General features: G+C 43.2%; 1 protein-coding gene across 5 annotated transcripts in view; it reads right to left on the minus strand.

The window, feature by feature from the left end:
* The window catches only part of mmadhcb (metabolism of cobalamin associated Db), a 34069-nt gene that overhangs the window by 17587 nt on the left and 2719 nt on the right, over positions 1 to 13763 (minus strand). For 4 of the 5 annotated variants that reach the window (XR_011961716.1, XM_072579778.1, XM_072579781.1 and 1 more), the window contains exons 2-5: positions 11927 to 11965; positions 10868 to 11000; positions 9187 to 9234; positions 7960 to 8177 (exon numbers count right to left, since the gene is read on the minus strand). Coding sequence is in view for 4 of the 5 variants with exons in the window: in XM_072579778.1 (XP_072435879.1) it covers positions 7960 to 8177; positions 9187 to 9234; positions 10868 to 11000; positions 11927 to 11965 (438 nt within the window). In the remaining variant the exon portion in view is untranslated. The remainder of the gene's footprint in view (positions 1 to 7959; positions 8178 to 9186; positions 9235 to 10867; positions 11001 to 11926; positions 11966 to 13763) is intronic. The other variant, XM_072579779.1, reaches the window with a different exon arrangement.

Below are 13763 nucleotides of genomic sequence, written 5' to 3' on the forward strand. Positions count from 1 at the left end.
ATTGAAAGTGCTTCTCGCTCTCGATTTCAAAAAGCAACACGGGTAGAAAAGCAACATAGAAAACCACTTTTCACTGAGAAATCATGTTTATCCGCAAGCTTTGCCACTCTCAAAGTGACGAGACAACAGCTAAACTATTGAGGCTTAGGTCTCACTCTTGCATCTCAATGTTTCTAGAAGATGCAACTGCATGCACATTCTTGGCTATGTAGACATAGAATAATACAGCACAGTACAGGCCCTTCAGCCCTCAAATGTTGGCTGACCTTTTATCCTACTTGAAGATCAACTCAATACATACCCTTCATTTTACTATCAATGTGCCTATCCAAGAGTCGCTTAAATGTCGTTAATGTATCACCACCACTGGCAGTGCATTCCAGGCACCCACAACTGTGTAAAGAACTGACCTCTGACATGTCCCCTAAACCTTCTCCCATTCACCTTAAAATTATGCTTCTTTGCAACAGACATTTCTGTCCTAGGAATAAGTCTCTTGACTATTCATTCTATCTATGCATCTTATCTTGTACACCTCTATCAGGTCACCTTTCACTCTTCTTCACTCCAAAGAGAAAAGCCTCAGCTTCCTCAACCTTTTTTAACAAGATGTCATCTAGTCCAGGCAGTATCCTGGTTAATCTCCACCACACTGTCAAGAATCCTCCCTTTAACCCTGTATTCTGCATTCAAATTTTACCTTCCAAAATGAATCACTTCATACTTTTCCAGGTTGAACCCCATTTACCACTTATCAGTCCAGTTCTGCCTCCTGTCAATGTCTCATTGCAACCTAGAACAGCCCTCCACACAATCTACCACTCCACCAACCTGTGTCATCGGCCAGACTTAGTAACCCACCTTTCCACTTGCTCATCCAAGTCATTTACAAAAATCACGAAGAGCAGAGGTCCCAGAACAGATCACTATGGAACACCACTGGTCAGGCTGAATACTTTCCATCACCTTCCACCCTCGGTCTTCTATGGGCCAGCCAATTCTGTATCCAGAGAGCCAAATTTCCCTCATGCCTCCTTACTTTCTGAATGAGCCTACCATGGGGAACCTTATCAAACACCTTGTTAAAATACATATACACCATATCTACTGCTCTTTCAACGATTTTTGTCAAATCGTCAAAGAATTCAATAAGGCTTGCAAGGGATGACCTGCCCGTCACAAAGCCGTGCTGACTATCTCTAGTCAAACTAGAGTTTTCCAAGTAATCATAAATCCTGTCTCAATCCTCTCCAATAGTTTGCCCAAAGATGTAAGACTGACTTGTCTATAATTCCCGGGATCATCTCTAGTCCCTTTCTTGAACAAGGGAACAACATTTGTGACTCACCAATCAGATACTACTCCAATAGACAGGGAGGACACAAAGATTGTTGCCAAAGGTGCAGCAATCTCTTTCTTCGCTTCCTGTAAGAGTCTAGAGTAAATCCCACCTTATCTATCCTTATGTTTTTCAAAAATTTCAGCACATCTTTCTTCTTAACATCAACCTGTTCTAGTAGATCAGCCTGTTTAACACTATCCTTATAAATGACAAGGTCCCTCTCAGTAGTGAATACTGAAGCATATTATGGTTTGGTGGTGGGAGGTGGGGTCATGGTCAAGGGGGCAGTAGGAGAGGGTGTCTGCAAGCTGGCGTTTAGCCTCAGCGGTGTAAAGATCGGTGCACCAAACTACCACCGCACCTCCCTTGTCTGCCGGTTTGATAGTGAGGTTGGGGTTGGAACAGAGGGAGTGGAGGGGTGCATGTTCTGAGGGCGAGAGGGTGGAGAGGTTGAGGTGGTTAATGTCGTGGCGGCAGTTGGCTATGAAGAGATTGAGGGCAGGTAAGAGGCCAGCACGGGGTGTCCAGGTGGATGGGGTGTGTTGGAGGCGGGAGAAGGGGTAGTCAGAGGGTGGGCAAGAATCCTGGTTGAAGAAGTAGGTGCTGAGGCGAAGGCGGCGGAAGAATTGTTGGATGTCTCGTCACGTGTTGAACTCGTTAATCCGAGAGCGTAGGGGAATGAAAGGGAGGCCTCTGCCGAGGACTGATCTTTCATCCTCAGAGAGGGGGAGTTCTGGAGGGATGGTGAAAACACGGCAGGGCTGAGAGCTAGGACCTGGTGTGGGGCTGAGAGCTGGGAGTGGAGGCAGGAACGGAGATCGGCGTGGGGGCGGGGTTAGGCGTGCGGATGGAGACCTACAACCTCACACCGCCCGTTGCTACCTCCTGCCCCGGCCGACCCATTGTCTCAGCCTGCTCCTGCCCCACCGAACTCATTTCTGCATACCTCGACAGTCCTGTTGGCCTTAGTCCAAGAACTCCCCACCTACGTTCAGGACACCACCCACGCCATCCACAATTTTCGCTTCCCCGGTCCCCATCTTCACCATGGACATCCAGTCCCTGTACATCTCCACCCCCCATCACGAATGACTCAAAGTCCTCTGCTTCTTCTTTTCCTGCCGTACCAACCAGTACTCTTCCACTGACACCCTCCAACTGACTGAACTGGTCCTCACTCTGAACAACTTCTCTTTCCAATCCTCCCACTTCCTTCAAACCAAAGGAGTAGCCATGGGCACCCGCATGGGCCCCAGCTATGCCTGCCTCTTTGCAGGATATGTGGAACAGTCCATCTTCCACAGCTACACTGGCACTTTTTCTCCACTTTTCCTCCGCTACATCGATGACTGTATTGGCGTGACCTCGTGCTCCCACGAGGAGGTTGAACAGTTCATTCACTTTACTAACACCTTCCACCCCAACCTCAAATTTACCTGGACCGTCTCAGACTCCTCCCTCCCCTTCCTAGACCTCTCCATTTCTATCTCGGGCGACCGAATCAACACGGACATTTACTATAAACCGACCGACTCCCACAGCTACCTAGACTCCACCTCCTCCTTGTAAAAAGGCCATCCCATATTCCCAATTCCTTTGTCTCTGCTGCATCTGCTCCCAGGAAGACCAGCTCCAACACCAAACAACCCAGATGGCCTCCTTCAAAGACCACAATTTCCCCCCAAACGTGATGCTCTCCACCGCATCTCCTCCAATTCCCGCTCCTCCGCCCTTGAGCCCCGCCCCTCCAATCACCACCAGGATAGAACCCCACTGGTCCTCACCCACCATCCCACTAACCTCCATATACATATCATCCGTCGTCATTTCCGCCACCTCCAAACGGACCCCACTACCAGGGATATATTTCCCTCCCCTCCCCTATCAGCGCTCCGAAAAGATCACTCCCTCTGTGACTCCCTTTCAGGTCCACACCCCCCATCAAACCAACCTCCACTCCCAGCACCTTCCCCTGCAACCGCAAGAAATGCAAAACTTGTGCCCACACCTCCCTCCTTACTTCCCTCCAAGGCCCCAAGGGATCCTTCCATATCCACCACAAATTCACTTGCACCTCCACACACATCATTTACTGCATCCGCTGCACCCGATGTGGCCTCGTCTATATTGGGGAGACAGGCCACCTACTTGTGGAATGTTTCAGAGAACACCTCTAGGACATCCGGATCAACCGGCCCACCACCCCGTGGCTCAACACTTCAACTCCCCCTCCCACTCCAAGGACATGCAGGTTCTTGGCCTCCTCCATCGCCAGACCATGGCAACATGACGGCTGGAGGAAGAGCGCCTCATCTTCCGCCTAGGAACCCTTAAACCACAAGGGATGAACTCATTTCTCCAGTTTCCTCATTTCCCCTCTCCCCACCTTATCTCAGTCCCAACCCTTGAACTCAGCACCACCTTCCTAACCTGCAATCTTCTTCCTGACCTCTCCACCCCACCCTATCACCCTCACCTTAACCTCCTTCCACCTATCGCATTTCCAACGCTCCTCCCCACCTACCTTTTATATTAGCCTGCTTGGCACACTCTCCTCATTCCTGAAAAAGGGCTTATGCCCGAAACTTCGATTCTCCTGCTCCTTGGATGCTGCCTGAGCTGCTGCGCTTTTCCAGCAACACATTTTCAGCTCTGATCTCCAGCATCTGCAGTCCTCACTTTCTCCTTTGACCAGTGGATATGGACACAGAAGCTATCCATGAAAGAGCTAGGAGGTATTTCTTGAGGAATTCAAAAACCTCACTTCCTTTGTTATTCAGACTCATGTCAAGGAACAAAGGGCAGCAGGGCTCATACAGGTAGCAATTCCAACTCACAGCCATGAGATAACACAGAGGCCCATAAAAGGTGGAACCTGTTACAGATCAGAGTGTGAAAGTGATAAACACCCCTTGGATAAGATGGAAAGGAAAATGAGACTAGAGAGAAAATAGAATTGCGACTGACATTTAAAGGTAGGAATTGGACAGGAGACAAGTGCTAGCTGCCTTAAGTGCTTCTATTATAGACAAGCAGGAGGCAGCATCAGCAGTTGGAGATGTCCGACGTTTCGGCTACAACCCTTCTTCAGGAATGAAGGTGGTAGGGTAGGGGTCTCCTGCCCAGAAACTCCAGCTGCAAGATCAGTATACATAAAACAAAGGGTGGTCGGTGACTGCTCAGGCATCACTCTGGACCAGGATAGCTGTTAGGAGCTTTAAACAGGCAGAGAGAGAGAAAAAAAAAATCAGTATTACCCAGGGGAATTATTTGGCTGGTAGCGGAATACATCTCTCAAACAGAAAAGGAAAGGGTGAGAGACTGAAGAAGAGGAGCAGCAAGTAGTAATAAATCCATAATCAAACAAAATATAATCTTATTCTTTTACATTACTATGTCATTTGGGTTCTGCTGCGATTGGCCATTGTGGTCTCATGTGATCAGGTACAACAACATGACCAATGGAGAAGGTCTCCAAATGACCAGCAATATTTCGCAGATGCCAGCAAAACATTAGCAGGAAACAAAACAAGTAAGTTGAAATCCAGGATAAAAGCAAATTACTGCTGATTCTGGTATCTGAAACCAAAAAAGAGAAAAATGCTGGAAAATCTCAGCAGGTCTGGCAGCATCTGTAAAGGAGAGAAAAGAACTGACATTGAGTCTAACTGACTCTTTGTCAAAGTTTTTTTTTGTACTGATAAAGCAGTTATGGGAGGGGACATGGGTAGGCCTGGAACAAGAAATGTTCCACATACCCCATGAAAAGACGGGCATAGCTAGGCCCCATGCGGGTACTCATTGCTACATCTTTGATTTGGAGAAAATGGGATGAGTTGAAGGAGAAGTTGCCGAGAGGGAGAACAAGTTCAGCCAGGCGGAGGAGAGTGGTGGTGGATGGAGATTGTTCGGGCCTCTTTTTGAGAAAGAAGCGAAGAGCTTTCAAGCAGTCTTGGTGTGGGATGGAGGTGTTAAGAGATGGCACATCCATGGTGAATAGAAGGTAGTTAGGGCCTGTGATCTGAAAGCTGTCAACGTGTTGCAGGGCATCAGAGGAATCCCAGATGTAGGTGGGGAGGGAACTGAACTAGAGGAGTAAGGATGGAGTCAAGGTAGGAGGAAATAAGTTCAGTGGGGGAGGGGCATGCTGACACAATGGGCCTGCCGGGACAGTCCTTCTTGTGGATTTTGGGGAGTAGGTAAAAGAGGGCTGTCCGGGGTTGGGAGACTATGAGGTTGGAAGCTGGGGGGGGGGGGCATCCAGAGGAAATGAGGTTAGACATGGGTGTTGGAGACAATGGCTTGATGCTCAGTGGTGTGGTCATGCTCCGGGGTGGGGGGGTAGGAGGAGGAGGAATCTGAGAGTTGGCGCTCAGCCTCTGCAAGGTAGAGGTCAGTACACCAGATGACAACAGCACCCCCTTTGTCAGCAGGTTTGATGACAAGGTTGGGGTTGGACCTAAGGGAGCAAAGGGCAGAAAGTTTGGATGGAGAAAGGTTGGAATGGGTAAGAGGGGCAGAGAAATTAAGGTGGCCAATGTCCCGTCAACAATTGTCAAAGAAAAGACCGAGGGCAGGAAATTGTCCTGGTGGGGGTGTCCAATTAGAGGTGGAATGTTGGAGGGATGTGAAAGGATCTGTGGAGCGGGGGGAGGACTCTTGCCTAAAGTGAGCATGAAGGCGAATGAAGAAAGAGCTCAGCATCATGTCGAGCCCGGAATTCATAGAGGTGGGGACGTAAGGATACAAAGCGGAGTCCTTTGCTGAGAACAGCACACTTAGCCTCAGAGAGGGGAAGGTCAGGGGGGGGTATGGTGAACACATGGCAAGGGCTGGGATTGGAAGAGATGGGGTTCGAGGGATTGGGACAGTTGGAAGGTGGAGGGTGGGCAATGTTTTTTTTGTACCGATAAAGCAGTTGTGGGAGGGGACCCGGGTAGGCCTGGAACAAGAAGAAATGTTCCACATACCCCATGCTTTGACAAAGGGTCAGTTAGACTCAAAACGTCAGCTCTTTTCTCTCCTTACAGATGCTGCCAGACCTGCTGAGATTTTCCAGCATTTTGTCTTTTGGGAAGTTGAAATCCAGGATCAGTAAAATAGATCACATCTGTCAGGGTGGCATGGTGGCTCAATGGTTAGCACTGCTGCCTCACAGGTTCAATATCCTTCTCGGGCAACTGTGTGTTGAGTTTGCACATTCTCCCCATGTCTGCGTGGGTTTCCTCTGGGTGCTCTGGTTTCCTCCCACAGTCCAAAGATGTGCAAGTTAGATGAATTGGCCATGCTAAATTGCACGTCGTGTTAGGTGCATTAATCAGTAAGAGGATGGGTCTGGGTGGGTTGCTCTTCCGAGGGTCAGTATGGACTTGTTGGGCCGAAGGGTCTGTTTCCACACTGTAGGGAATCTAATCTACAGGTACTGAAGCTATGTTCAAATGTAATAAGATTTGGACAATATCCAGGCTTTGGCTGACAAGTGGCTAATAACATTAACGTCACACAAATGCCAGGCTATGCCCACCACTTAAGTGATCATTTAACCAGAGTCTGTTGACATTTAAATGGTGTTATCGTCACTGAATCCCCAACTATCAACATTCATTGACCATAAACTCAACTCGACTCGCTACATAAACAGTGGTTGCAAGAACAGGTCAGATGCAAGGAATACTGTGGCAAGTAATTCACCTCCTGACTCCCAAAGCCTATCCATCATCTACAAGGGTCAAGTCAGGAGTGCTTTGGAATACTCTCCACTTGCCTAGATGGGTGGAGCTTCAACAACAAAACAAAAACTTGATGCCAGTGAGGATAAAGCCACCCACTTGACTGGCACATCTACTCTTTGCATCATCAACATTCAGTAGTAGCAGTGCATACTATCTATAATACGCACTGTAGAAATTCACCAAAGATCTTCAGACAGCACCTTCCAAACCTATGAGCATTGCCATCTAGATGGATAAGGCAGCAGATACATGGGAACACCATCTTCAAGCTTCCCTCCAAGTCAATCATCCTGACTTGGAAGTAAAGAACAGAATAGAAATTTATCACATTTACTTTTACATGAAAAATACAGTGAAAGTTTTTGAGTCACCACACAACAGCACCTACATCAATGACAGAGGTCATACATAATAATAAAAGTTTAACAATTCAATTCCTGGACTCTTTGGAGGATAAGGCGATTAAGTAACGATGGAACACTCTGAAGATCACCATTCTTTCAGTGTCCCATGTTCAAAATTTTGGAATTCCCTCCCTAACAGCATTATGAGTCAACCCACAGCAGGTGGTCTGCAGAGGTTCCGGAAGACAGCTCACCACCACCTTCTCAAGGGCAACCAGGGACGGGCAATAAATACTGGCCACTCACTCAGTGATGCCCACATACCACGAGTGGTAAAAAAAAAATTGGTCACCAGTTTCAGAAAAGGAACTAAATCTCATGTTAATTGCTTGATATACCTTGAGCTTTGATCACACATTTCATCACAAGTTAGTATGAACAGAAAACAAATAGCAAAAAATTTAAAATTATTAGTCACAGGAAGTTGACAATTTGCTATCATTTACAGCTAATAATTTAATAAAATGTTGTATCGTCTTGCCTGAAATTCATTGACAAACTGTGCAAGAATGAATTCGTGCTTCTCAGTCGTTAACTGCTCAGTTAGCAGATCTGGAAGTATTCTGTTTGTTGAGATTTTCTTCTGGTCAGCAATGCCATTAATATGGGAATCAAACCCTATGTTACCCGGCAGCTGAAACCGCTGATCCTGAGGTCCAAATGGTCCCATCTTTTCATCAGGCCATATAGTTCGTAAACCTTGAAATAAATGCATAAATGAAAGATATTTATTTAAACTCAGAACTTTAACTTTTAACACAAAATGGGGTAAGTAGAAAAGAAACAAAAACATTCCAATTTAAGAAGAAGGTTCAAATCAGAGGCTTTAAATGTCATTAATATTTATTTACAGACTTATTTTTGTTGGAACTGGTTACTTATTTATATTTATTCATAAATAGTATTTAAATATAGATTAAGCAAATTAAGAAGCAGATTGTGAAGGATTGTTGATTGTGGTGTTTCCTCAGTTGCTGAATAAAATTAATGTTTGTTAAGTAAGCAACTGATACTCAGTAACCTGTATTATGCAGTTACATGTGAAAGACAGTTTCAATTAAATGAACGTATGTGCCTCAAATGGTGTTATCATTGCACATGTTGCAAATTAGCAATTTCCGTTAGACCTGGATTAACTGTCAATTAATTCAAATATAAAGCAATGGCCGAAGTCCATCTGGATTGCTACATTTTATTTTGATTCGATGACTGCTGGAAGACTATTAACTGGCTTTGAAACCACATAATGTGACTCTAGGGCTCAAGAATTCATGTTTTGTGAAGAAAAGTAACAAAAAAAAAAGAACTATTTTGTTTATTAAAAAGGACACAGCAAAGTTACATAATTGATGTTTAAGGCTATAATGGGAATTCACAAGAATTAAGTTGAGAAATTATTCACTATGATGAAGTGTTCAAACAAACGGAAACAAATTACAGTGAGCAGGGAGAGCACTAGCACTTGAAGGGTAATAGAGACGTGCAGCAATTGCCAGTGAAGTCTACCAAGTACACTTCCTCATGCAAAGGGTGGGAAACACTGAAAAATTTAAATTAAATCAGCAAATAGCCAGATGTATATTTAAAGAGGGAAGGATTTATGGTAAAGTGGATAACAGCTACTAATTTCCAAAACAAAATTAATGAACTTTACCAATGTTACATGGATTATTAATTTGTCTAACTATTTCAAAAATCTGGTTCTCACCTGCCACAACCACCTTATCTTTAGTAAGTTCAGTTCTTCCTGTGTCTCCTTATAATTTAGAATAGAAAGACCCAAAATCATAATGTGCAAGCACAGTTTGCTTTGCAATGAGTGTTTGTACTTAAAAAGAATAAACAAATATCTTTGAAATAATCTTCCAAATGAGTTTCATCTATCCTAAAAGTAGTAACAAATGTTAACAATGAGGAAAATTAACATTGTTCAAGAGTCACGTCAAGAGTAGCTTTATTTGTCATTTCTACCACATATCACTGATACAGTAAAAACGAAACAGTGTTCCTCTATGACTCCATGACCAAGGTGCCACAGCACAAACTACACAATCATATGTAGGGTGACAAAGTGCATAAGAAGTGCAAAACACGGAAGACAGCACAGTAATTCCTGATGTCAAGACAACAGGCAGTGGTGTTCAAATTAGTGGAGTAAAAGAATGATAATTAATAAAACATTCTTATAGCAGCAAAGAGTTTCAGATGGAATAGAGTCTGAACATACAGTGTTAAGGAACCTGATGGCCTAGGAGAAAAAGCTGTTGCACAGTCTGGCTCTGAGAGACCAAATGCTCCGATATCATCTGCCAAATGGTAGGAGGGAGAAGAGTTTGAGTGAGGGATGTGCTGAAAAAAAGAGACATGCTGTCAAAGCTTTGTCTTGAAAGCATCAGGACAAATGCAAGAATACTAAAATTTCAAGAGAGGTTTACGCCTGAAATGTCGACTCTCTTGCTTCTCAGATGCTGCCTGGCTTGTTTTTCCATGCTAAACTTTTTGACCACAGTTTATAATGCAAGAGTGAAAAAAGATGCAGATTTGTTTTTCAAGTAAGGCAATGCCATGGAAAATTTAAGTCATGGCAAGTAATGCCAAATCTTTTGGTAAATTCCAAAAGCACCAAATTGAATCTCCTTGGCTGAGGTGTTGCAATAGGGAATATTTACCTGAAATCAGGAATTGCTGGAAAAACTTAAGCGATCAGGCAGCATTCATGGAGTGAGTGCAGAGTTAATGTTTTGAGTTTCATGACTTCTTCAGAATGAAGACGGGGGTCATGGGCCACAAAAGTTAACTCTGCTTTCTCTCCACAGATGCTGCGTGACCTTGTGTTTTTCCAGCAAATTCTAATTTTGAAACTGTTATACAGGTCTAACAATTAAAAAAAAACTTGCTTTAAAAGAAGTCTGTGCAGTCATTACCACCACCACCACTGCATATGGAAATTGGATGAGAGATTGATAGGCCCAATCCACAACTATACAGCCCTACTCGAAAGCAAATTACAAAAGTAGCTAAGTTCGACTTGCTTAAAAGAATAATGAACTGCCTATTGGTGTACTTGATAGGATCAGTCCTCATGGTTTACTGTGCTGACAGACAGAGTTGATGTCACTCTATGCCCTACCTTATTTGTGATTGTTTCTGCCAAATGAATTGGCCAAATGATTAAATGAGTTGCTACAATAAAACAATCCATTTTGGGCAGCTTTTCACAATTACAATGAGATAAAACAAGGTAAACTTTTGTTCTCTTGGGGGAAAAAAAAAGTATTCTTACATCTATCCCGATGGTGGAAGACAAAAAGCTTCAACAGAATGTCTTTCTTTCAGCAACATTCAAAGTTCTACGTTACCAAGTGACAAGTGAGGAAAACGGCTCCTACCTTGATCAGGTGGTATAACTGCAATATAAGGCTCATCAGACCCTGTGGAATATGTTCTAAAGGTTGCAATCCTTCTAACCAATGCATGAACACCTGGCAAGTAAGTCACGAGCCTGGCCTTGGTGCAGAGTGCCTGTTTGAGTGGGTCACAAAAGGGAAAAAAAAAGTAAAATAGAACATCAATTTTCAAAATATTAGTACATGCTGCACCAGCCAATTATTACAGCACTGACAAATGCCTTAGAACTAACTTAGAGGTAAATGCTTCAGTTTGAGAAACAAATGTACTACATTTGAAGGCAAGAGAGACAATTTTGACCTTCAGGCCCTCTTTGATCCAGGTCTGGACCGTCTGGCAAGTCAATGATGTGCTTCCAGTGCAGTGTGTTTCAGACTGCTCTTTCATGTAAAAGAGGGAAATAAGAAAAGGAAGGAAAAATAAAAGACAAAAAAAGGCACTAACACAGTCACCAAGTTTATTAAATAGGGACCAAGCATGGGAGAAAAATGTCATGCAGTGCCAAATAAAAAAAAAGAGTCAATAAGCTAAAGAAGAAAGAAAACATACAACAGGAAAACAAAATTAGGGACCAAGGAAAGGGAGATAAAAGATAAGAAACAAAGCTTAAAAAGTCTTTAAGAAATGCTTACAAATGGTGAAATAAGTGACTAAGTAAATTGCACACTGTCTTCAATCACTGGGATGTGGTCTCCAGTCTGAGGACTTTAAAAATCCAACACATAACATTCAGTCAATCTTAAGTGCCTAGTAGGCAAGGATCTACAACACAAACTTCTTCCAGTTCAGCATTTATGAACAATTTTGGAGAAGCCCCGTGATAGCATGGATGCGGTTAATGCTTTATTGACGTAATGAGCATTCTCGGATGCCATTCTCCAGCTCTAACACCCACTGAAGAAATGCACACAAGATTAATATAGATATACATTTGCCTCCAATGAAAAGTTCCCCTCCTCTAGCAGATTAATTTTAATATCTATTCACATATTCTTCTTTCATGAACAGCAAAACTAAGATAAAAATAATCCAAACTGTACCTTAGCCATTTTGCTTGGCTTCTGCACCCAGCACCTGTCCTGCAGAACAGAAAACAAAATGATTACCAGGAATTCAATTATATTAAAATATTCCACAATTAGCTTTGACAATATGGATCAAAGCAGCTAAAAGCACCATTACTTTAATTCAGCCATTCAAATTTTCTGTTTCACCTTTAACCTCATCCCTAAAAAACGATCACCTACAAACCTAAAAGCTTTCAGTATATATGTCACCATATTAGATTAGATTCTCTACAATGTGGAAACAGGCCCTTCTGCCCAACAAGTCCACACTGACCCTCCGAAGAGTAACCCACCCAGACCCATTTCCCTCTGACTAGTGCACCTAACACTATGAGCAATTTAGCATGACCAATTCACCTGACCTGCACATTCTTTGGACTGTGGGAGGAAACCAGAACACCCGGAGGAAACCCACACAGACACGGGGAGAATGTCTGTCTATGTGGGGTTTGCACAGTCACCTGAGGCTGGAATCAAATCTGGGATCCTGGCGCTGTGAGGGTGCAGTGCTAACCACTGAGCCACCGTGCCACCCACTTATTTTGATACATCAAACTGTATCAAGTCGTATCCAAGATATAGTATGGGATAATTTTTAAGATGCTGTAACTAGACTTACTCGCTAAAACTATGATGTGTGCTGCCATAAAGGCAAGCTAAGTAACGTAGTAGCTTTATGAAACTTATGCATTAAGAGGTTAAATCTGGATAAACACAATCTGTTCTAACATAATCTGACAAAACTAGTTCCATGGAAAAACTGGAATAAATTGACCTAATGGAGAGAAGTAGCAGTAACTTTCTGAAAATACAAAAACAAAGATTTACTGCTACTTCTTCAGCTGAAGAGTTAAATATTAACTGAAGTGCCTTTTTACTTTCAGCGCTATGTAAACAGTGTAGAGATTAGTGACAACAGCTCCATTTGCACTGTAGAAAGCAAGGATCAATTGAAAAACAACTCACAATGAATATCTGAGAAGACAATCTACCTTTACCTTCTGGGGAAGATTCTCTCTAGTCTAATGAGGAAAACTGTCATTTGTAAGAGAAATACTTCCACAAGACAGTATTTATATGAAAGAGAGCAGGGAGTATTCAAACATTCGGCTCAGGCAAAGCATACCCTTTCACATTATACAGACAAACGACGACAGGGTCGCTTGCCCATTAGAGAGACAACTGGTGGGAAGTTTAACCTGAAAGTTATCACACCTCAAACGACAGGCAAGGTTGAAAAGGAGGGACCTTGATAGTGACCTTAGCCTGTGCAGAAATTGAACTTCTTCTGTTGGTGGCACTCTATTGTAAGCCAACAATCAAGCCAGCTGAGCTAATTGATCCCCATGAAGTTCAGCAACATTTTTTAAGAGAAGAATACCAGTTTGAAAAAAAAACTAATTCAGTTTGACAAAATATAGTGATATATATTGAAGTGTAAAAGAATTGCAGAAACTTCTATTAGTCAAGTTTGTTGGAATCTCCCAAACAATTCAAGTTTGGTTTTTACCCATTCCATCAATATCTTATGCTAGAAGTTAAATAATTACAAAACAAAAATATCTTGGGAGAGAAGGGAAGGAAAAGAATGATAACTCTTATTTCTGATGGATTATCAGATTTAGAATTTATCTATTTCCTCAACTGTTGAAAAGATACCAGCCCCTTCCACCTTCTGAAGGACACAAAAGTACTGTCACATCACCCCTTTGACGACCAGAAACAATATAGCTTTAAAATAATATCAGAGATGACATTTGGACAGCAAATGCCTTGATTGAGTGGCTCAAGTTAGCAAACCTGCTCAGCA

The sequence above is a fragment of the Chiloscyllium punctatum genome, chromosome 10, assembly GCF_047496795.1.
Source record: "Chiloscyllium punctatum isolate Juve2018m chromosome 10, sChiPun1.3, whole genome shotgun sequence".
Taxonomy (NCBI): domain Eukaryota; kingdom Metazoa; phylum Chordata; class Chondrichthyes; order Orectolobiformes; family Hemiscylliidae; genus Chiloscyllium; species Chiloscyllium punctatum.